Here is a 25,744-nt window from a genome sequence, read left to right as displayed (position 1 = left end):
TATTTGATCACCTCTGTGTATGTATGTATGTGAGCTCCTGCGCTATATATGGGACGAAGATGGATAACGTCTATATGGATGCTGCACACACCTTATGAGCTAAACACTCTCATACAAATAAATAGTGATAATAAAGGAGTGGTGTTGCGCTCCCACACGTGAATAGATATATAGATATCAGAGAAAAAAACAAATCATTATTAATAAGTCAATCTAAAGTGTAAAAAGTATAAAACGTGTCACTTGTGCAGTGGTCTATTTGTGTCCAAAACCAATAAAGTGCTGATGTGCATAATATATTTCTACAGATAAAAAGTACATAAATAAATGAATAAATAAATAGATACAATAATGCAACAGAAGAAAAAACAATAGATAGATAAATTAAAAAAAACAAAAAGAAAAAAGAAAAACAAGTGATAGTGTCACTCAAAGTAAAATAAAGAATATATAGTCCATGAATGAAATCCAAAGTGAAAGTGTCACGGTCAAGGTGAAACTATATAGCACTCTGGTGAATCTGTGACAAAGCAATCTCCACAGCGGAGGTGATATCCAAGTGTTCACTGAGCACACTGGGTGATTACCTTACGGCTGCAAGGTATACAGCATATATAGCCTTTGAAGGAAAACCAGGAAACCAGGGAGGAAACTTCAGACTCCTGTAGCCTCACCGCCACCCAATATGGGGCTAATCCACAGGTTAACTCAAAGGGGATCTTATGCCTGCCTGTGAGTGATCACCTCTGTGGTTTTAATTTTTTGCGCTATAAATAAAAAAAGAGCGACAATTTTGAAAAAAAACGCATTATTTTTTACATTTTGCTATAATAAATATCCTCCCAAAAATATATTAAAAAAACAAAACATTTTTCCCCTCAGTTTAGGCCAATACGTATTCTTCTACATATTTTTGGTAAAAAAATTGCAATAAGCGATTATTGATTGGTTTGCGCAAAAGTTATAGCGTTTACAAAATGGGATAGTTTTATGGCATTTTTATTAATAATTATTTTTTTACTAGTAATGGCAGCGATCAGCGATTTTTATCGTGACTGCGACATTATGGCAGACACATCGGACATTTCTGACACATTTTTGGGATCATTGTCATTTATACAGCAATCAGTGCTATACAAATGCACTGATTCCTGTGTAAATGACACCGGCAGTGAAGGGGTTAACCACTAGGGGGCAGTGTAGTGTTTAAGTGAGCCCTGGGGAGTGTTTCTAACTGGGGGGGGGGCCGAGCTGTGTATGACACATCACTGATCTCTGCTCTGATCACACGGAGCAGAGATCAGTGACACTGTCACTAGGCAGAACGGGGAGATGCTTGTTTTACATTAGCATCTTCCTGTTCCTCCTCGTGAGGCGGTCGTGGGTATCACCACGGCGATCGAGTCTGCGGGACCCGTGATCGGACTCACGGAGGTCCCGACCGGCATGCGCGCGATGGCATGGCAGGAAATTTAAACGGACGTACCTGTACGCCCATTTGCCTGTCCGTGCTGACGTATATCGGCGTGCACCGGTCGGCATGTGGTTGAAGTATTTGTAAAGTTTTTTTTATTTTTATTAAAATAACAAATATGCCTATACTTACCTGCTCTGTGCAGTGCTTTTTCACAGAACAGCCTCAATCCTCTTCTTCTGGGGTCCCCTGCCAGGCTCCTCCTATTCATCTGTTCCCCCACGGAAAGCTGCTTTCCATGGGGGCGCCCGTGTGGGCTCGCTCCTGTGTCACGACTTTCGCATCACGATTTTACTGACAACAGCAGGAGCTAATGGCTTTGCATTCAACAGGTCACAGACTGGTACCAGGCTACGGCCTGGGGGTTGGGGACCCCTGATCTGGGGGGTAGGGGAGTGTTCGATGTACTAGCAGATTTAGATACACTAAAACACTTTAAGCCAAACTCCAGCTCACCATAGTTGGCTAGGACAACAATAACTCTGCTAGGACAATAATAGCTTGAAAACAGGCAAAAAGCCCTACAAATAAAAGAATTAATTTGTGAGATGAGCTAAATACAACATATGGAGGAAGTGATAAGGTCTGAAAAGAATTTAAGTAATCAAACTCCAAAAATATGGAAACATTGGGAAGAGATTCGGCCGTCAGCAATTTTTATACAATATTTATGAAAGTGAACGTACGGCCCCTTTGTTTTTTGTTTTTCCTGTGTGTTGTGTATATATATTGGATAGTGTTATAGTCTAAAATGTTGGTGATGAATGGAAGTGAGACAATTCAATGAATTCTATGTAAATGATAAAAGAATAATGGATTGATATAGCATTAGGAGATGGGAATCATTATAAGGCCTCTTTCACACGGACGATCCGTTCAGGTCCGCCCGCCAGTTTTTTAGGCGAACCTGAACAGACGCTCCATAGATCTCTATGGAGCGTCGGATCTCAGCGGTGACATGTCCGCTGACAACCGACCCGCTCCGATCCGAAAAAGTGTGACAGAGGAAAAACCTACTTTTCCATCCATCTGTGGATCGGATCGGTGACCACAGACTCTACAGTCCATCCTCCTCCAATCCCCCATAGGGGAGAGTGGCGCTCTGACAGGTCCGTCCCTTCAGAGTGCAGAGACGGACCTGTCATCTTCCTGCTTGACGGAGCGATCCCCCGCTGAGCAGAGCAGGCTCCGTACATGGACACGTCCGCGTGAAGGAGCCCTTAGAGATTATTGCTCTTTGTTAAAGACATATGTACCGTATTTATCGGCATATTACAAGTACTGTTTTCCCCTTAAAATCACAGGAAATCGTGGGTGCGTGTTATATGCCTTTCCCCCGCTGATCTGCGCTGTCTGTGGAGCGCCGCCGACATTTACCGAGCAGAGTGTACTGTGTACTCGGCTCCGCTCGCAGTAACACCCTGTCACGCCTGCTAGCCTTTACGTCCCGCCATTGGACCAGTGTTGTGTCCATCATAAGAGCCGCGCCAAGGGGCGGGGATGGAGGCGTTACTGCGAGCGGAGCCGAGTACACTCGGCTCGGCTGGATCTATGTCGGGGGTGAGAGGAGCCGAAGATCTCGGCGGCGGCGCTGACTTTAAAATGAAAACATGCTGCAATTTTGGGGCTGCAGATGGACAGTGTGCAAGGCTACATTGATGGGCATTTAAAATGTAAGTTTTTTTCCCTTTTAAACTTGCCTCCTAAAAGTGTTTTTCCTTAAACTTCCCGCCTCAACTTGGGGTGCGTGTTATACGCCGATAAATACGGTATATGTATTTGTATAAATTGTTCTTAAAAATGAATAAAAATTGATTGAAAACAAACTCTAGCTAACACTTTATAAGCACTTAGGCCGCGTACACACGGGCGGACTGTTCGCCCAACTTTGTCCGTCCAACAGTTTCGGCAAACAGTCCGCTCAAAATTAGCATGGACGGACATGGCCACACACGACGAACGAACAGTCCGCTGAAACCGTGCGCGATGACGTGAACGGCACGTACGACGGGACGAAAAATACGACGTCCTATCACTGCATTATAACTTTCGGCGTGTAAATCCTTTCTGAGCATGCGCCAAACGTAGTCTGTCGAACAAGCCTACACACGGACGGACTGTTCGCTGAAACAAGGTTTCAGCGGACAGTTTTTCGGAATTTCCGAAAAACCTTGTTCGTCCAACTGTCCGCTGAAACTGTCCGCTGAAAGCCCACACACGAGCGGACTGTCCGCCCAAACACTGTTCAGCGGACAAGGTTGGGCGAACAGTCCGCCCGTGTGTACGCGGCCTCAGAGCAACAGTTTTTTTTTTTACTTAGACCCCTTTAACACTGTAACGTGGCAGCGTTAGTGGTAAAGCGCCACTACTTTTAGCGGCGCTTTACCAGGGCTGTGCAGGCAAGAGCGGGCTGCTTTTAACCCCAAAGAAGGGGTTAACAAGGGGTTAAAAGCACTGCTGCCGAAGCACTTTGCAGGCGATTTGGCAGCGCTGCCCATTAATTTCAATGGCAGAGGCGGTTTAGGAGATGCCTGATGAAGGAGCACGCATGCTCCGAACGCGTGCGCAACGACGCCATCACAGCGCGACCCGGAACGATCCGAACGATCCATCAGCTGACCCCCGTAACGCTGCGATACCGAGCCGGAGACCCTGGGAACCACCGGCGCCACCGGACGAGAATCCACAGCCAAAGAGGACAGCTTACCCCAGGGAACCCTGTGATGTACCTGATGACCATACATAAGATGTGCCTGATTTACTCCAATAGAGAGTGAGTGGATTACCTTGTGAATAAATATCTGTGTTTGATTATACTGCACTTAGGTTGGCGCTGTTTTTTTCTGTTTGTATATCTCCTATAGGAGCGGTGTATACAACCACTCCCGCACCGCCCCAAAGACGCTGTTTGCCGGATTTTTTTCCCGTCCTGCAAGTGCACCACCCCAGGCTTGAGAGGTGCTTTACAGGCGCGATTTTTAACGCTAAAATGCCTGAAAAACGCCTTCAGTGTGAAAGGGGTCCCATGGGATAAAGGTTTTCCATAAATACAAAAAAGCTGATCATTTTAAGCACCCCTGTCGGCGACAAATGGTTTGGCTCTCTAAACTGATCCATCTGCAGAATAGCTTGTTCTGTTGAAAAGCAACAGACTTACTCGTCAGATCAATAGGTGAAAATAAAGCCTAAAAAATAAAACAAATGCAGCCATCACATCTAAGCATTGGTAAGCTGCAATATAATACATGTTTGCTTTTGGATTAAATACTGCTTTAACTGGTTCCTCTGTAGAGCATTTTCATTTTTTTTTGCACACATTAAAATCTGCATTTTTGCATATAAAATTAGTTAAAACCCCATAACATGATATATTTTTTTTAAAACGGAAAATAAAAAGTGATGGGTTTAGACCTAACAACCGAATTCAGCAGCTTCAGTAACCAACCTGTGGAGACGTTACCTGCATTGCATTATAGGATACAGACTTGCTCTGTGTGCACCCAGTGATTGGATGGTTCTTGAGCACACAGAGGGGTTGAGGCTGCATTCACTCCTGAGCGTTTTGAGCTTGTAAAATGCCTGAAAAACAAGCAAAATCCCATTTATTTCAATGGCACCCGTTCACATCTAAGCGTATTGTTACCTAAAGCAAAACGCCTGAAAAACGCCTTAAGCTCAAAAAAGAAAATGAGCTTCTTTGGGGTGGATTACAGGGTGTTTTTTCTGCTTTTTACATTGGTGACCTGTACAAAATTGTGTTCGAAATCACGGTAGAAACGCGCGACTGGTGCAGTCCTGCAAAGAAATCAGTCCGCTTCCATTTTTTTTTTATTTTTTGTCAAAGCTTAACCACTTCAATACCGGGCACTTAAACACCTTCCTGCCCAGACCAATTTTGAGCTTTCAGCGCTGTCGCACTTTGAATGACAATTGCGCGGTCATGCTACACTGTACCCAAATGAAATTTTTATCATTTTTTTTCCACAAATAGAGCTTTCTTTTGGTGGTATTTGATCACCTTTACGGTTTTTATTTTTTGCGCTACAAATAAAAAAATACCGAAAATTTTGAAAAAAAAAATGTTTTTTTTTTGTTTCAGTTTCAAAACTTTGTAAATAAGTACGTTTTCTCCTTCACTGATGTGCACTGATAAGGCGGCACTGATGGGCACCAATGATGTGGCACCAATGAAGTGGCACTGATGAGGTGGCATTGATGGACACTGATAGGCGGCACGGATAGGCGACACGGATGGGCGACACGGATGGACACTGATAGGTGGCACAAATTGGCACTGATAGCTGGCACGGATTGGCATGGATGGGCGGCACAGATGGGCATGGATAAGCGGCACAGATGAGCATGGGTGGGCACCGATAGGCGGCACAGGTGGGCACCGATAGGTGGCACAGGTGGGCACTCATAGGCGGCATTGGTGTTATACTGTACTAATGGATGCCAATCAGTGCCAAAAAATAATGCATGCCAATCAGTGATGCCCATTGTGGGCACTGATTGGCATCCATTATGGGCATTGATTGGCATCCATTGTGCTGACTGGCATCCCTGGTGGTCTAGGGAGGATTACCTTTTCCCTGGTGGTCTGGTGGCGTCCCTGGTGGTCCAGTGTGGGCATCCTCGGGGGGCTGTGCTGATAATCGATCAGCACAGACCCCCCTGTCAGAGGAGCAGCCGATCGGCTCTCCTCTACTCGCGTCTGACAGACGCGAGTGAGGAAAAGCCGATCACCGGCTCTTCCCATTTACACTGTGATCAGCCGTGATTGGACACGGCAGATCACGTGGTAAAGAGTCTCCGTCGGAGACTCTTTACCGAGATCGTAGTTGCCGGGTGTCAGACTGACACCCTGAAACAACGATCACCACGATGCGCGCCCCCGGGGGCGCGCAGCGGCTCATAATCCTGATCACGTCATATGACGTCCGATCAGGATTATGAAACCACTTTGCCACCGTCAATTGCCTATAGGGCGGGCGGCAAGTGGTTAATTGAACAAGCTGAAGTTAGAAGCTGATTGGCTGCCATGCAGAGCTGCACCAGATATTGCACTCTCCAGTGTTACTAAATCAACCCCATAGTATTTATTGTAACAGCAAGCATGTACTGGCACCTTCCGCCTGCTATCACCCACCTATACCAGTTTATGATATGTGACCCAGTGGGGTTAGATTTACTTAAAAAAAAAAGGCAAATAGACTGTTCACTTTGCTAATGCAGTTGCTCCAAAGCTTAGTAAATGAGATGAAGAAGAAAGTATAAAAACAGCATTTTTGCTTGCACGTGATTGGATGACGGAAGTCAGCAGAGCTGTCCTTCATTTGTTAAGCTCTGGAGCAACTGCACTTGCAAAGTTCACAGTCTATTTGCCTTTATTATCCACTTGTCGACTGCCTTTTGCATATATACTGCGGCAAGGCGGCCCATCTGCACAAACTGACGTACCTGTATATCAGTCCATGCATGTGGTAGTGTGGGCGCCACATGAGCGCTCCGGACTCGATGTCCGCCAGCCACCCACGATTGCGGTACAGAGAGGCAGAACGGGGATCTGCCTATGTAAACAAGGCGGATACCCGTTCTGACAGGGGACGATACTGAGATCTGCTGTTCCTAGTGATCAGCAACAGCTATCTCTGTGTTGTCCCAGTAAGCCCATCCCCTACACAGTCAGAACACACCCAGGGAACACAGTTAACCCCCTTGATTGCCCCCTAGTGTTAACCCCTTCCCTGCCAGTGACATTTATACAGTAATCAGTGCATTTTTTTTTTTTTAGCACTGATCACTGTAATGTCACTGGTCCCCAAAAAGTGTCATCTGGGGGTCAGATTTGTCTGCCGCAATGTCGCAGTCTTGCTAAAAATCGCTGATCGCTGCCATTTCCAGTAAAAACAATAAAAAATAAAAGGCCACAAATCTATCCCCTATTTTGTAGATGCTATAACTTGTGCCCAAACCAATCAATATACGCTTCTTTTTTTTTTTTTTTTGTTACCAAAAATATGTAGGAGAATAAATATTGGCCTAAACTGATGAATACGTTTTTTTTTTTTTTTTAATATATATTTTTTTTGGGATATGTATTCTAGCAAAAACTAAAAAATATAGATTTTTTATTTATTTTTATTTTTTTTCAAAACTGTAAGATTTTTTTGTTTATAGCACAAAAAATAAAAACGGCAGAGGTGATCAAATACCACCAAAGAAAAGCTCTATTTGTGGGAAAAAAAAGAGATGTCCATTTTATTTGGGTACATCGTCGCACGACCACGCAATTGTCAGTTAAAGCGGCACAGTGCCGTATTGCAAAAAAAAATGGCCTGGTCATTAAGGGGGTAAATCCTTCCGGGGCTGAAGTGGTTAAATCAACCCCAGTGGCAGCAAAGGAATTGTGACACAGATAGAGCTCTGTCAGTAGACTGTCCCTGAAAACATAATCCTGTCCAGGTGAGCTTATCTTTGCCTCTCTCTCTAGTTCTGCAACGTGTTCTTCGATACCTGCGACCAATGTTCCAAGATGGCGGCCGAGAAAATGAACGCAAACAGTCGGGCCAGACGTCAACAATTTGGGAGCCAAATGGAGACCTCTCCAGAACGCTCATCTTCTCCTCGGACACTGCGTGATGGAGACACGACACCTAGAAAAGGTGAGAAGATAGGCAAGCCATAAAAGTGTTGATATCCTACATCCTGTTAGGTGATTGTCACAAGCGACAAAAATTCAGTTTTTCTCACATGTAGCTGGCTGTTAGACGTGATTTTAATTTTTTGGAGGTGTAAATAGTATTTAGTAGATTTTTCTCTTCGTATTAAAGGGAAAAAGGGATCATAACATAGTAAAGCCCCACTGGGCTGCATCTAAATTCAAACTTTTTGAAGAACGACGTAGCATAGCAAAAAGCCGATGTACACGATGCTTAGAAATTATGGTTCCAACAAATACAAAACATCAATGGTGGCTAGCAAAAATGCAAAGGTGGTGTAGAATAATTTTTATCCTGCTGTTACTCTATACCAGGGGTCTCCAAACATTTTTAAACAAAGGGGCAATTTCAGGCATTAAGGGGGGCTGGACTGTGGTCCCCCGGGCGTGGAAAATGCCCTGGCAGTAAACATCAGTAAGTGCCATTGGGAGGAATAGTAATCCATCATTGGTGTCATTGGGAGGAATGGGGCCAGTGTTGCCAACCTACCAGACTGAAATTTACTCACAGGACACGCAAAATTTACTGACACAGCCAAGTTTTTACTGGCCTTTCTAAAAGTTACAAAATGACAGTTTTAAGTGCAAATTTCAGTATTTAAAGAGGAAGTAAACCCTGATGAGTTTACTTCCTCTTTTTTTCCCTGCAAAGGTAAAGCATAATGGACTACTATTCATCGCATAGTAGTCCATTATGTGTCACTTACCTGACAGAGGAGCCAGCGAAGTCGCCGCTGTCCCCTGTAGTCCGCCGCATCCATCTTGCTTGTGGCGTCTCGCAGCTCCGCCGCTGTCATTCGGCGAAGCCGCGATGACGTCACTCCCGCGCATGCGCATGGGAGTCGACAAATGCGGCAGCTCCATTCTTGGAACTGCCGCGTTCAGTGCGCCTGCGCGCCGCTGTCTACGGCGCATGCGCCGTAGACAGCGGTGCCCGTTTTCGGGCAAATATCTCCTAAACCATATAGGTTTAGGAGATATTGCTTGGACCTACAGGTAAGCCTTAATCTAGGCTTACCTGTAGGTCAAAGTGGTTTGTAAGGGTTTACAACCACTTTAAGCTGCAAACAAGTACAATATGAAATTAGAAATATGATTTAAGGTAGATATTAAGGCAAAAAAAATATTTCTTATTTTATTTCTGATCTAGTAAGTAAGTAGCTCAGGGACAGGACTAGAAATTAGAATGGGTAACCCTCACCTACTATGTAACTACGATACTTTAAAAAAAAACTATTTACTAAGACGACCGCAACATACAGGGATATACAATGTAGACATGGGCGCGGTCAATAAATTTGTTTAGTTCTGTTCCGTTTCGGTTCGTATTAAAATTAATTCGTACTTCGTATTTCGTGTCCAAAACTCCGTTGCGTTTCGTACGAAATACGAATAGTTGTTAGGTTCGTTAACGTGTACGAACGTTCTTTACGATGAATTTAAAGGCAAAAATATACCTCAATATGACAGTCGATGCTGATGGAAGTTTGGTTTTTATCCTAAATACGAAATTCCGTTGAAGAATTTCCTATCCGAAATACGAAGTTTCATTAGATGAGAAAGAGAGAAGCGGATTGTCTGCCATGCACCGCTGGTCCAGTTTGCGCCTGCTCCTCCTGGGGCTGCTTATTATGAGGGGCTCCCACCATCCCTGTGCTATGCTGATTTCTTCCGGGTGCTGTACCTCTGCTGTGCATATTATGAGGGGCTCCCACCATCCCTGTGCTGACATAAGCATAATGACGACAACTGATCCGAAATTCGTAAACAAAAGTTCGTATTGCGTACAGAATTCGGACGCACGGCAATTCGTATTTCGGATCCTCCCGAACGTACGAATTTTGGGAAATTCGTACGAATTTGAGATTCGTACGAAACGAATCGCACATGTCTAATACAATGTAAGGCCGCGTACACACGGGCGGATTGTCTGCCCAACTAAGTTCGTCAGACAATCCGACAGACAGTCCGTCCAAACTTTTGAATGAACGGACTTGCCCACACACGGCACTTTTTGAGCGGACTAATACAGCGGACTAAGTCCGCCATACAATCCGCTCAACTTTTGAAATGAACGGACTCGCCCACACACGCGGAGGAAAGTCCGCTCATTTCGAGCGCGTCTCCAGGTAGGCGGGGCCCGCGAAGGAGACGTCGCTGGCCCCGCCGCCTGGTATGGATTTAAAGGGGAACCCCAACGCCGAAAAAAATCGGCGTGGGGGTCCCCCCCAAGTCCACAACAGACCCTTGTCCGAGCACGCTACCCGGCCGGCCAGGAAAGGGGGGCGAGCGAGCGCCCCCCCCCCTCCTGAGCCGTACCAGGCCGCGTGCCCTCAACATGGGGGGTGCCTTGGGGAAGGGGGGGCCGCGCGGCCCCCCCACCCCAAAGCACCTTGTCCCCATGTTGATGAGGACAAGGGCCTCTTCCCGACAACCCTGGCCGTTGGTTGTCGGGGTCTGCGGGCGGGGGGCTTATCGGAATCCGGGAGCCCCCTTTTAATAAGGGGGCCCCCGGATACCGGCCCCCCACCCTATGTGAATGAGTATGGGGTACAATGTACCCCTACCCATTCACCTGTAAAAAAAAGTACAAAAAAAAAACACAACACAGGGTTAAAATATTTTATTGCACAGCTCCGGGGGTCTTCCGTCTTCGGGGGTCTTCTCGCCGGACTCCTCCGCTATCTTCTTGTAGCTCTTTTACTAGCGGAGGAGTCCGGCTTTCTTCCTCCCCGCCGCCGGCCTCTTCTCCCGACTTCGGGGGTCTTGTCCCCCTCTTCGGTTCTTCTGCCGGGCCACCGCGCCTTCTTCTAGCTCTTTTACAGGCGGTGGCCCGGTCTTCTGTCGCCGCCTTCCGTTCTTCTTCCGCCTACCTGAAGACCCGCTCGAAATGAGCGGACTTTTCTCCGGGCGGGAAAAGTCTGCTCATTTCGAAAATACAGCGGACTGGCACACACACGGGCGGACTGTCCGCTCAAACCAAGTTTGAACGGACAATCTTACGGAAATTCCGTAAGACTTTGTTCGTCAGACAGTCCGCTGAAAAAGTCCGCTGAAGCCCACACACGAGCGGACTGTCCGCTGAAATGTGTTTCGGCGGACTGAGTTGGGCAGACAGTCCGCCCATGTGTACGCGGCCTAATACTGACATATAATCACACACATAGGTTGCACTTGATGGACTGGTGTCTTTTTTTCAACCTCACCTACTATGTAACTGCGTATGTAACATACATGAAACAGACTCTCACAGTGACACTGACAGCGGTGTGCAGCAGCACAGATGATGATGACACCTCACCGACACAACGCGTTCCCTCCTGAGTCACAGTGACAGCCTCTATCCATGCCAGGTGGTCCCTTCAGTCCACTCCAGTCCAAACAGCACTGACAGTCCTGCCCACAACTTGCCTTACTCCCATCCTGCAGACCCTCGCACTCGGTTCCGGCCGCTCCACTTGGCTCCCTTGTACCATGATATAACCCGACATGCTCAGGCAACGCCTATGCCAGGCCCGTCCCCTGCTGGCACTGCCCAAACACACTGAAGTAGGCACTCAGATGGTCTCAGCCAGCTCCGGAACCAAACTGCTTATGCACAGTTCCAAGATGAGCGTCACAGCCATATTTTTTACTGGCAACCTTTTCCTCTTACTGACAATTACTGGCAGGAGAAAAGTGCCCATTTTTTTACTGACTGCCAGTAAAAATACTGACGGTTGGCAACACTGAATGGGGCCCTGAGGGCCAGATAAAGGCAAGTATAGGCGGGCACTGGCCATAAAAGACATACCTCCTGTAGTCCTATAGTCTATAGGCAGTGCATCATTACATTTTCATGGCCTACTGTGTGTGTTATTACAAACATAGGTGAGCCAAATAATATGCGCCCAGTATCATCCGCAATATTTCACGATGGACAGTGGTCTTCCTCTCTGACATGCCCACTCACAACTCTTCACTGGTCCCTGGAGCATTGCATGAGCATCCATATGTGGGGAATGGAAAAATGCTGTTCAAGCCCACCCACGTAAGTAGGCTGCTGGGGCAGCGATGATCACTGTACTGCTTACTTTCGGTGCAATTTTTGGTGTTTGTCCAATCTCCAACCTAAAAGTAGAGGGGGTAGGGGGAAACAGGCTGTGGCTTATGGAGCTAATCTTAGAGTTAATTTCAGCCAGCTAATTCAATTCAATATGTATTAATTTTTAAGCTGACAGCAAGTCTCCCCGACCTTCATCAGCTCGGAACTACAAAGCCACGATGTGTACTGTCATCAACATGGGACCACCCAGCGCCAGGAATTCCAAAGTAGTGGAACCAAATAACTTACAGGTAATTTTTCTACCTCCAATGCAGGAGAAAGCAGCAACAATTAACTAAAAGTGTATGAAAACCATCAAACTTCTCTTATTTGTTCATTATGGTCTGTTAAAGCGGGCCTTTCCCCTCAGTGACAAGGCCCTCTTATGCAAGGTGTCCCCTCCCTAAAATGCTGCATAAAAGGGCAAAAAAGATCTGCAGGGGGAATGGGAAGTTGCCTAGTATTCTCTGGCTTCCTCCAACAGCATCTAAACAAGAATGACATTGTTCCGGCCAGATGGTGGAGAATGTTGAGAAGTCGATCCTGCACTGCGTTGTAGTATCTCCTTTCGAGATTTGGGCTACTCAGCATTTCCCATGGATCTTGTCAGCAGGAGGATGACATCACCCCCTTCATTATGGAAGCCATGGAAATTTGTGTTTGTTAACCCCAAAAAAATAATAATTCATATTCTGGTCCCTTAAAGCAGATTACACAGCACAGTGCTTGTGCTGTGTAATCTTCCCCCCTCTAAACTGTAAAAAAAAACCTCCCTGATCCTGCCACTTCCTGTATGGCCTCTCTATACTGACCACGATAACCAGGGCTGCTCAGCCTTGACCACCGTGGTCAGAGTACGCCCCTCCGTCATACGTAGCTGTCCTCTCTGATCTCCTCACTCCTGCTCACCCCCTCCTCCCTGCCTGTCAGCGCCCTCTCTGTCTCTGCCCCGTCCCTCCCCCGCCGCTACTATTAAAAATATAAAACCCTACAATTGTCACTGCCAGCCCCTCTATTAGAGGCTGGCATACCACACTATGCAAGTTCATTGTAAAAACGAGCGTCACGTGATCTCCCTGGCTGACGTCAGCCAGGCAGATCACAGCCCCTCCCGCAGAAGCAATGTCTCGGAGCTGTAAAGCGGCTGCGAGTCATGTGACCGGCCTCTAAAAAGGATTTTTTAGAACGCTAGTTTTTACAAAGGACTTGCATAGTGTAGTATGCCAGCCTCCTAATAGAGGGGCTGGCAGTGAATACAACATGAGACTTCACAAACACTTTAAGTCTAGGGGTGGAGGAATAAGCTGTAATACCTTACTGCTGGTGCAGGTAGACTCCTGGCTCTCTCCTCGTCTCTCTGATGCTCTGGGTTGTAGATGGGCCCTGGCTGTCCTCACTTACATGTTCCTGATATCTCCATGTTGCAACCTGAGCATTGAAGAGAAGAGGCTTTGTTGAAACCAGTCACACAACATGGTGGAAGCCTGCCAGAGCAAAGCTGAAGGTATTACAGATTATTCCTCTACCCCTAGACTTAAAGTGGATATAAAGCTTTGTTTTTTGTTTTTTTTAAATAAAAATAACAAACATGCCTATACTTACCTGTTCTGTGCAAGGGTTTTGCACAGAGCAGTCCTGATCCTCTTCTTTTTTGCACAGAGCAGCCCCGATCCTTTTCTTTTGGGGTCCCTTGCCAGCGCTCCGGACCCCTCCTTCTCATCGCGTTCCGCTTTCCCTGGGGGCACCTGTGTGTGCTCGTTCCCAAGTCCTGCTTCTGCATCCATTGACAGACAGCAGGACTCGGCCCCGCCCCCTCGCTCTCATGTCACCAGATCTGATAGACAGCAGCAGGAGCCAATCGCCCCCGCTGCTATTAATCTGTCCAATGAGGAGAGAAACAGCAGCGAGAGCCACTGTGTTCGTACACGTCGCTGGATTGGATGGGCTCAGATAAGAAAAGGGGGGCTGTCGCAAAGAAGGTTTTTCATCTTAATGCATAGTACCTCTTTAACAATCTTTTAACCCTTGCTGTAGGGGGCCCATTACAAGGGTATTTTTATTTTTTATCTAAAGCCAGTTACTCAGTCAGTACAGTAAAGTCAGTCAGTCTGTCAGTACTGCCTATTTGTAATCTCTACGCTGCTAGCATTAGTAAATAGATAGGAGGGTATATCATATTTACTTTTCTAAACTTATATATTTTTTTTTATATTCAGTTACTTCCTGGTTTCTGTCCTAGGCCAAAATTATGGCATACATATCGGGAGTCTTAATAAGGGGGGGGGGGGGGTCTCAGCTAAGCACAACCTTCTGCTTGCATGTCTTAGCAGCTAGAAATGCAAGGGGGGGGGGGGTTAAAGTACCTAATTTCTCAGCAAAATAAAGCATGGAGACATGGATAGATGGAGGAGGGCGGGGTGTTTGCTCCCCCATCCAAAAATATTGTTTTTGGTTTGTGGTGCTCAGAAGCCTTTAAATCCTAGAATTCAGCTTGAAGTGTTTCTTGTAATGCAAACCAAAAACAGTATTTTTTTGAATAGAGGCCTTTGGGCTAAGTGAATTCCTGGCTTCTTATGTGTGTTGCATACCCCAAAAGTGAGATCTCCCACCCAGCCATAATTCCTGACTCCCTGGGAATTGTAGGTGTCCCCTTCTACGTGTGTATGTGTGTTCCAGTCTCTCCAGTTACATTCACTGTTATGTAAAATAAATGCAAATTCAGCATGGATGATGAGAGACCCTCTTAATGAGCACAAAAGCTGTACAGAGACAGGAACTCAGCACAAGGATGATGGGAACCCCTCAAAATAGGCGCAGCAGGTGTACAGACCCAGGAACTCAGTACGGGGATGGTGAGAACCCCTCATAATGGGCACGGCAGGTGTACAGACCTGGGAACTCAGTACGGGGATGGTGAGAACCCCTCATAATGGGCACAGCAGGTGTACAAACCCGGAAACTCAGCACAGGGATGGTGGGAACCCCTCATAATGGGCACAGCGGGTGTACAGACCTGGGAACTCCGTACGGGGATGGTGAGAACCCCTCATAATGGGCACAGCAGGTGTACAGACCTGGGAACTCAGTACGGGGATGGTGAGAACCCCTCATAATGGGCACAGCAGGTGTACAGACCTGGGAACTCAGCACAGGGATGGTGGGAACCCCTCATAATGGGCACAGCAGGTGTACAGACCCAGGAACTCGGCACAGGGATGATGGGAGCCCTTCATAATAGACACAGCAGTTGTGCAGACCTGAACCTAGATGCCAGGGATCTCTCAGAGCCCCCTGAGAGATAGAAGTGACTGTCAGCCCAGGTTCACATTGACGCTACTTTGAAACCGACTACTTCACTCGAGCAGTAGCGCGATTTCAAATTAGCAAGGTCAGTGCGATTTCAGGTGCTACTTATAGACATCTGTGTGGCTTCATTCACAGATATCTATTGAAGTCGCACCTGAAATCGACAAAAGTGGTGCAGGATCTACTTTTGCAAATCGGTGCGGCGCCGCAAAATCTGTGTTGCACCGATTGGAACGGTGCCATTGCCGGCAGTAGGCTGCATCTTGTCATGCGATTTGATCCCTCAAATCGCATGACAAATCGCTCTAATGTGAACCTAGGCTCAAGATTTAAAGCAGAGTTCCACCCAAAAATGGAACTTCCGCTTTAAGGGTAGGTGACGCCCTGACATGCCACATTTGGCAAATAATTTTTTTGGGGGTGGAGCGGAAACCCTCTTTTTAGAGGGTTTCAGCTCCCACTTCCTCCCGACGCACCACGGTGCCAGAAGCAAGTTAACCTCTCCCCCATCCCTCTCGCCAATCATTTAGGACATGTCACAGGTCCCCGATGATTGCCCGGCTAGTCTCAGCGTGACGCGCATGCGCAGTGTGAGGCCACAGCTGGGCGCCCACAGTGACAATGCTGGTGCCATAGAGAGGAGGGGGAGAGGAACGGGGCTCCATTCTCCCGTCTCACTGGACCAGGGGACAGGTAAGTGCCTGATTATTAAAAGTCAGTATTTTTTTTTTTTTAAGCGGAACTTCCACTTTAAAGTAAATGTAAACTCAGTCATTTAAAAAGGAATTTGAATATGTTTCAATCTGCAGCTTACACTGCAATATTCCCTGGTGATCCTGCCATGAAGATCCTTGTTCAGGTACCTTCATTTTATAGGGTGATAACGCTCTATCCCTGTCTCCTAGTGGTGCCCCTGTGTTGTCACATGGGCTTCTTATGGCGTGCCCATTTTAACACCTGTTACACAGGCATGGTCCGCTGTTGTCACCATCGGGAAACTGAGAAATTCCATGCAGCAATCACTGGAGCGCATGTACCACAGACCTTTCCTCTGCTGTTGTGGTCCATGTCTCGATGCAAACTAATCTCAACAACCATGAGAAACAGATAGTAAATGACCCAATGATTCCATCGTCTGGGCTTGGCGAAGCTGCCCAATTTATAAAAAGGTCTATAAAAATAGGTGTGCATCGAACCTGGGACTTTAATTATACCTCCAAAGGTATGATGCAAACACAAAAAATACAAATCTAAAATATTAACACTTTATTTTTAATAAATCCATTAAAAGACAGCTTATAACCAAATGTACAAATTAGCCATTCGACGTTTACTATATACGTGGCCTTAAGAGCAACCTGTAAAAGACGACGCGTTTCATGGGGCACCCCGCCTCATCAGGACCTGGGATTCTAATGTACAAATGCTGTAACAAAACATATAAATAAATTGTTATTGTGACATTTCATACAAAATCCAAAAAATACACAAAATACTAAATATATCACAATAAGTGAAATAACCGTTCATCTTAGTATATATGCCAATTCTGGAATGGAAGGAGGATAAGGGAGGGCAGGGTACCAACATACAAAGAAATGTAATGGTAAACATTTTACCAGCCCTCTAAATTTCCCAGAGCAGGGGCGGACTGGGTGGACAGTCCATCAGTGCAGCCTTACCAATGCCCATCAATGCACAGGGATCACAGATCACAGGGAGGAATTGGGTGGATTGCTGGTCAGATCACACAGAGCGGGGATCTCCTGCTGCAGCACAGCTTAGAGATGAAACGCAGGTCAGTGTGCTGCTTACCATCATAGGAGTTGGTTCTGCCGGAAGCGAACAGCCAGACAACTGTCGGGAGGAGAGCCAGCCTGATTACACAGAGCGGGGATCTCCCGCTGTGACACAGCTTGGAGATGAAACACCGGCCACTGTCAAAGTCCTGCCTTCTGGACTATCCTATGATAGACAGCACACTGGTCCAATTCTGGTCACGGAGGCGGGACTTTGTTTGACAGAGGCCTGCGTTTCATCTCCCAGCTGTGTTACAGCAGGAGATTCCCGCTCTGTGTGATCTGGCCAGCAATCCTCCCTATTCCTCCCTGTGATCTGTGATCTCTGTGCACTGATGGGCACTGATTAGGCTGCACTGATGGGCACTGATTAGGCTGCACTGATGGGCACTGATTAGGCTGCACTGATGGGCACTGATTAGGCTGCACTGATGGGCACTGATTAGGCTGCACTGATGGGCACTGATTAGGCTGCACTGTTGACCACTGATGAGGCTGCACTGTTGACCACTGATGAGGCTGCACTGTTGACCACTGATGAGGCTGCACTGTTGACCACTGATGAGGCTGCACTGTTGACCACTGATGAGGCTGCACTGTTGACCACTGATGAGGCTGCACTGTTGACCACTGATGAGGCTGCACTGTTGGCCACTGATGAGGCTGCACTGTTGGCCACTGATGAGGCTGCACTGTTGGCCACTGATGAGGCTGCACTGTTGGCCACTGATGAGGCTGCACTGATGGCCACTGATATGCTGCACTGATGGCCACTGATATGCTGCACTGATGGCCACTGATATGCTGCACTGATGGCCACTGATGAGCACTAATTAGGCTGCACTGATGGGCACTTGTAGGCGACACTAATGGGCACTGATGAGTACTGATATGCTGATATAAGTTGTTAATATTTTTTTAACTTAATTCTGCATAAAACATTTAACAGTGTAATTTCATGAGATAATTTGAGGGCGTGTTTAGGGGTGGAATTAGGGGTGAGGTTGGGTGGGGCTACTGTGGCGAATATCTCTTAAGGCCTGGCTAGTAGCTCAGAACTGGAAATTTTGAGCCCTGCATTATACTACTGGGCCTGTGGGGAGGAACTAATTTCAGATCGCTACACACCCAAATAAAAAGGTTGTATATGCCTGTGTGTGTGTGTATATATAATCTCAATGTAATTTTTGTATATAAGGCACTGTCCAATAGATAAAAAGAGGAAAAAGATAGTTGTTGCATCAGAGAATCATTGTGAGATCATTGCTGCAGGGAATGTAGCCATGAAGTGGCTGCAAAGAGTCTGCAGGAGATTAGCAGCACAGAGATGCAACAAAGAGTGAAAAAAGGCAGAAACAAGTATTTTATAACACAAAAAGCAAAACAAAATGACAGTTGTTTATGATACACATTGCTTTAGCATTATATGTCATTCATTTAGGACATGCATTTACTTTAATTATAGGTACCCACCAAAAACTGAACTGTCACTTTTAGTAGCACCGGCCCTTGATATAGGGCCGGAAGGGCTCAAGTTTTGAACTTAAAATGCACAATTACATCTTCCTGAATGAAAAACACCATTCTCCTCCGCCCCCTCATTTCTAGCATCATGTTTTGTTTTTCCCCAAGTGACAGGTCCACTTTAAGGCCTTGCATGCCTCGTGCTCACCAGCTGCTGGCCCCTTTTTGTTAAACCTCTATTGATTTTCATTTAGCGGTCTAGTTTTAGTCCTGTTGATAAATCACTTGCGCAGCGTCTCCTACAGGGGAGACCTCAGAGCCTGATTCCAGGGTCAATATTTGTAGAGTGTTACTATTGATCATTGCTCTTCGCTTTCCGTTACGTCGCTTGGACTTTAATAGGGTTTCTCTTTTATATCATTTTTTTTTGTGTGCCTCCTAAAGTAATAGCTGCTGATATGAAAGCCATAAAGAGCAAACTGCCCGGGCTCCTCTTAAGGTGACCCCGGGGACGCATGTGAGGCACATAAAATAGTTGTAAGGAGCGAGCGGAAAACGCGCCAGTCACTGCTCTCCTGGGGTGCCTTCTCATTTCCAGTAACGGCTCCAGCTTTGTTCTCCACCCTCGCCACCTTTAAATCACTGATAACCTAACCGCTCCAGTCCTACAGCATTGCACTTAAAACTGGAACTGATTGTGCAGAAAGAAGAGGGCGGCACCATATTTAGGTGAGGAACACAAAAAAAAAAATGTATATTCTTCTTATTATTATTTTGGTATTTGGAATTTTTTCACAATAAAAACCACAGCGAAAATATTCTATTCTTGAACTTTTTTTTTTTTTTTTGTACTGCTTAATCAGCTGATGTTCCATATATTGTACAGTGGGGGAACACTGCCATCCAGTGTTCACATTACAGAATGCATGCATGAATTTAAAATTCAGTTTTAAAATATAAATTTCTTCCAGTGGTGGACGCAGGTTTGTTGTGGAACTCAATAGATAAAGCTTCTATTTCTAGAAGGTTGGGCACTAGGCAAAGCAAAGGGCGTAGCCCGATTCAGTCTTGTTTGACGCGGCTTCAGCTTGTAAAAGAGCGGTGTGAACAGCAAGCTTTTATGAAACATTTAGCATGCTTTTGCAAAACTTTTGGCAAGCTTCAAGCAGCTTTCCCTAAGCCTTTAGAGTACCTTTTAGTTCCAGTTTGAAAATGTTGAACACAGATCTTAAAGAGGGAGTCCACCCGAAAAAAAAAAAAATTATTAAAAGCCAGCAGCTATAAATACTACAGCTGCTGACTTTTAATAAATGGACACTTACCTTTCCTGGGGTCCAGCGATGTCGGCGGACGATCGATCGCTCGGCTGCTGCCGCCGTCATTCTCGGTGAGAGAATCAGGAAGCGAAGCGCTGCGGCTTCACTTCCCGGTTCCCTACTGCGCATGTGCAAGTCTTGCAGCGCAATGGGAATGGTCCGTGCTGTCCCTGGGACCCGTGTGTGTCCAAGCAGACAGCGCGGCGGGACAGGAAGAGGCATAGACTCCCGAGTCTTAGATAGGTATCTGCACCCCCCTCCCCCCTGAAAGGTGCCAAATGTGACATCGGAGGGGGGAGAGTTCCGATGAGCGGAAGTTCCACTTTAGGGTGGAACTCCGCTTTAATGAGAGTACTGACTGTTGCTTTTAAACATACTGCTAGCAGGTTGCAAAAAGTGCTGAAGCCTGCTAGCAGCTTGTTTAAAGTGGCAATGGGAGCTCTTGATGAACCCTTTCATGCCTATGCCTATTTCTGACATTTGTTACTTACAAGTTAAAATTTGTATTTTTTGCTAGAAAATTACTTAGTACCTCCAAACATTCCATATTTTTAGCAGAGACTCTAGAGGAGGGATATGCAATTAGCGGACCTCCAGCTGTTGCAGAACACAAGCATGACACCTAGAGGCAGAGGCATGATGGGACTTGTAGTTTTGCAACAGCTGAAAGTCCGCTAATTGCATATCCCTGCTCTAGAGAATAAAATGTAATGGTTATCAGGTTAAAGTTACAGAGGAGATCTGGTACTAGAATTATTGCTCTCAGGGCTTTTTTTTTCTCAGAGAGGAGGTGCAGGAACTCCCCCCTTTTGAGTCACCCCTTGTCTCCGCACCCAACCCACCTCCGAGCACTGTTACTTGATTCCACCCCCTACCCACCTCCCAGTACTGCTCCTTTTAGAAAATACAGAGATAAGTATCAATTTGTACGAAACAAAAAAAGGCAGTAGAATAGATCCCCCTGCAGCTAGCAACAATAGACCCCCCAACCACAACAGATCTCCTACACAATAAACCCCCCTCCGCAACAATTGACCCCCTTGCAACAAAACACCACCCCAGCAGCTATAGACCCCCCCTGCAGCTACAACTGATCTCCCAGCAGCCAGAATCAATGAACCCTTTGGAAGGCACCAAAAATAGACCTCACCCTCAAAAGTAGATTCCTCCCAGCAGCAATTGACCCCCCAGCAACATAAGACCCCCCTATTAACAACAGACCCCCGCCCCACACAAAAATAATTCTAGAAACAATAGATCCCCCAGCAGCCATCATCAATAAGACCCTCCAGTACTCCTTGCTATTACATAATGTACATTCAGTGGTGGAGGTTCCGGAACGGCTTTCCCCCACGTTCCCGCTGAAAAAAAGCCCTGGCTCTCACTCTGACTATCGCGGCGATACCTCACATGTGTGATTTGAACACCGTTTACATATGCGGGCGCAAATGCAACTTTTTCTTTAAAAAATATATATATTTTTTTCTTATTTATTTTCTGTTTTTTTTTTTTTTTTTAACATTGTCCCTTTAAAAAAATAAATAAAAATCTGATCACTTTTATTGCTGTTGCAAGGAATGTAAACATCCCTTGTGACAGTAATAGGTGGTGATAATAGGTGCTCTTTATGGAGGGATCGGGGGTCTAAAAGACCTCAAATCCCTCCTTTACACTTAAAAGTATTCAGATCGCCAAAATCGTCCTTTTCCCAATACTGTCTTTTTTTTTCAATTGGCGCCATTGGCAGCCGATTAAGGCGGAAGTGACGTCGCTTCCGGGATTTTACATCGGAGATCCGATCAAAACCTAATCTGGCTTCGTTTGGGTCTCAGCCTAGGCGAGTGGTGGCTCGGGTCTCCTGGTGGGACGGGAGGCCCGGGAAGAGCGGCGGGAGGTGGCGAGAGGGGGAGTGGCTTTTAGCCACATTGGTTGTTATCGCTAAAAAGCCAACCACTGGCTCTGAAAAACAGTGCCGAGGTGATGTGTGCAGCTGCAGGGCTCATCCCGGTATAACCCCTTCAAGCCATAAATGCAAATTTGCGTATGGCAAAGGGGTTAAGCTCCGTATTCAACATTTACAAACTAGAGCTGAATGGTACCGTTTAAAAATATCAACAAATCTTATTGAAAGCTCTGCAAATGCTTTGTAAAAGCCTGCTGTTCACACTGCTTTTATATAAGCTGAAGCCTGTGTGAACAATAACAGTCAGAGGCAGCAATGTCTTAGATCACATGTGTCAACACACAAGGCCCGGGGGCCGAATCCAGCCCTCCAGGCCATTTCATGTGGCCCTCGCATCTCTCCTGCAGCACTCCCCTCGCCTCAACCCCCACTTTGTCTCAGCAGTCTTGAGAGAGAGAGAAGGGCAGAACTCCTCCGCTGGATCCTGCGCTTCTCCCTGCAGCCACAGAGAGGTTCATCTTGCCCCCCTCCCTTTTTTAGCAGCAGGGAAGAGGGCAGAGCTCCTCCTACAGATCCAGCGCCTCTGTGTGCAGCCAAAGCACACACTCGTCTCCACCTCCCCTGATCTCAGCATTCAGCAGACTCCGGGAGCTGACTCCAGCCCTCCTCTGGTCCTCCTCCAAACCCTGCAATTTCTGCTTCCCAGCTTTGCAGTAGCACAATGTAAGTGGGGTGCACTGTGATGTAAGGGAGGGTGGGGGACCCTTGACTTCTGATGGTGGGGGGGGGACCTTTGACATCCGATGTAAGGCGGGGAGGGGGTGCTGTGGAAATCTAGTTCTACAGATACAACCAGCCCATTGAGGGCAACCATAATTACTCATACAGCCCGTGATGAAATTGAGTGTGACCCCCCCCCCCGTCTTAGATGATCTCACACTGCAGATATACAGCTATGAGGCCACAGAATAAAAAATGCCTAGGCACAGGCCACCTATGTTTGTAGGAGGAATCCAAGACAAAGGTTACAGGTTTTTGTTTTTTTTAGGCCACAATTAACATTTTTAGATGTTACCTATAAGAAAGCAAATCTTCACTTTTTGGGTTTGCATCCACTTTAGCTGTATGTTTATGTGATTTCAGGAATGGCAGAGTTCTCAATTAAAAGGATGTTTTTTCCTTGAAGACACAGGAATCGTTGGCCATCAATATAAGCTGCAACTTCCTCTGAAAACGACAGTCTATTTGACAATTAAACCCTTAAATCTCAGCAGGGTTGAAGGTAAGTGAAATGGATAGCATACTGACTCGTACAGTTAGTGATTTTTCAGTGCTGGATTTGCTTCCCCGTAAAAACAAATATCTGCATTGAGTTTGCATGTTCGTCCCACCATGGCTGTGTGGATTTTCTTAGTCGTAGTAAAACCCTGACATATACCCAGTGAAGTGACTGGCCTCAGGTGATACACAAAAGATGAAACAAATCCTCCTACATAAGTTATACCCGTTTATCGGCAACAGTCTTTCCCCTACAGTCATTAAAATATAGAATTTACACAGGATCTTTTGGCTCTGAAAAGCAGGGGGCGGAGAGCTGAAGTTACATCAGTGAGGAGAGGTCTGAAAGCTGATTGGAGGGAAGAGACCCCCCCCCCCCCTTCACACAGGAACATAGCTAAGACTGTCAATCAGCTGGAGGTCCCTCCCCTGTCACCATTTTTCTCTTGGTGTCAGGAAAACTTGTCAGAAGTGACTCATGTTGATATCAGAGGAACGAGGCAGCAGACAGAAATTACACTTAGTGCTCTGGCTTGAGACAAGTACAAACTATAGAGGGAAATGCTTTGTTCGTATTTCATGTCTGAGGTTTACAACCACTTTAAACTCTTCCAATTTCCTCCCATAATTTAAAGTGATTGTAAAGTCTTGTTTAAAATAAAAATAACAAACATGTTATACTTACCTCCTCTGTGCAGTTGGTTTTGCACAGAGCAGCCCCGATCCTCCTCTTCTCGGGTCCCTCGTGGGCGCTCCTGGCCCCTCTCTCCTGGTAAATGCCCCCACAGCAAGCAGCTTGCTAAGGGGGCACCCGAGCTGCAGCTCCGTGTGTCCATTCAGACACGGAGCCGCAACACAGTCCGCCCCCTTTCTCTCTTCATTGGCTGACTGACTTTGACAGCAGCAGGACCCAATGGTGCCACTGCTATGTCTCAGCCAATAAGGAGGGAGAGTCCCGGGACAGCCGAGAGGCACTCATTGACATTACTGGATAGAGATTGGGCCTCAGGTAACTATTGGGGGGGCTGCTGCACACAGAAGGCCTTTTCTCTAAGATAAAAAGCCTTCTGAATTTACAATCAGTTTAAATCCACTGTGGCAAGTTAATTGGCATCTGACAAAAATTGACCCTTTCGGTTTTTATATATATATATATATATATATATATATATATATATATATATATATATGCTGATATATTTTTTCACATTATTGGTAATTTTTTTTTTTTTTAAACCATTGAGCTTATGTAGGGAAAATAGAACGCTGGATAGCCGCACTCCAAAAAAGTTCACCTTTATTAAAAAAAATTTAAGAAAAGTCAGTTTAGGGTACCAGAAGAAAACATTTTCTGGCCTGCAGCTACAAAGCTAAAGGCATTTGGTTAAAAAAATAAAAATTGAACAAAATAAAGGGCGTGCAACCATTTTCATTCAGTTATGTATTGGACATTGATTAAAGGCTGCTGGACAAACAATTGTTCAGTAGAGAATTGCCATGTTAGGCAGATGTTGTCTCCTTTCAGACACACTGTCTCTGATTGAAATCCTTAAGGCCGCGTACACACGCGGGGACTGTTCGCTCAACTTTGTCCGCTGAACAGTGTTTCGGCCGACAGTCCGCCCGTGTGTGGGCTTTCAGCGGACAGTCTGCTGAACAAAGTTTTTCGGAAATTCAGAAAAACTGTCCGCTGAAACTCCGTGTGTAGGCTTGTTCGTCAAACTAAGTTCCGCGCATGCTCAGAAAGGATTTACACGCCGAAGTTTGCATTGCAGTGTATAGGACGTCGTATTTTTCGTCCCGTCGTACGTGCCGTTCACGTCATCGCGCACGGTTTCAGCGGACTGTTCGTTTGTCGTGTGTGGGCAAGTCCGTCCATGCTAATTTTGAGCGGACTGTCCGCTGAAACTGTTTGACGGACAAAGTTGAGCGAACAGTCCCCGCGTGTGTACGCGGCCTAACTGAATCTTTCTGTGGGATGGGGAGGAATCTGTCTCATTTGCTTGTGTGTGTGTGTAAATAATAGCTTACGCTATTGAGCTCTGTGAACAATGGGCTTTATACAACAGGAGGTATGAAAAAAACTGGGAACCCTTAAAAAAGGAGCCTGAATGAGATTCAGTATATGCAAAACCATTACACATTCTTTCTAAAACTCAACCCCAGGCTGGGCAGCCCTTCTCCTTTCACCCCACTGGAGCACTTTCTACCGCCGCAATTCTATTTTCAACATTTTATATGTACTTTTTTTGGAGCTGTATCCAGCCTGAGAACATAAGGTCTTAGGGTCCTCTTTTTCCTTCTGCAGACGGTCCTTAGTCATGTAGAGGAGGGTGCTCATGTAGTGGAGAGGATACTGTTTTCTACATCAGTTTCCTATGAGTTCAAGCCAGCTT

The 25,744-nt window shown here is 46.1% G+C and overlaps 1 protein-coding gene across 2 annotated transcripts in view; it reads left to right on the top strand.

The window, feature by feature from the left end:
- EFCAB7 (EF-hand calcium binding domain 7) overlaps nt 1-25,744 on the top strand; it is a 112,918-nt gene that overhangs the window by 52,093 nt on the left and 35,081 nt on the right. For both annotated transcript variants that reach the window (XM_077450560.1, XM_077450559.1), the window contains exons 5-7: nt 7,971-8,142; nt 12,412-12,533; nt 23,214-23,352. In XM_077450560.1, coding sequence (XP_077306686.1) covers nt 7,971-8,142; nt 12,412-12,533; nt 23,214-23,352 — 433 coding nt within the window. The remainder of the gene's footprint in view (nt 1-7,970; nt 8,143-12,411; nt 12,534-23,213; nt 23,353-25,744) is intronic.

Source organism: Lithobates pipiens, unplaced genomic scaffold, assembly GCF_037356315.1.
Source record: "Lithobates pipiens isolate NorthernLeopardFrog02 unplaced genomic scaffold, aLitPip1_a1.2 Scaffold_23, whole genome shotgun sequence".
NCBI lineage: Eukaryota > Metazoa > Chordata > Amphibia > Anura > Ranidae > Lithobates > Lithobates pipiens.
Note: the sequence above shows the minus strand (reverse complement) of the source record. Positions and strands in the feature narration are given on the sequence as shown.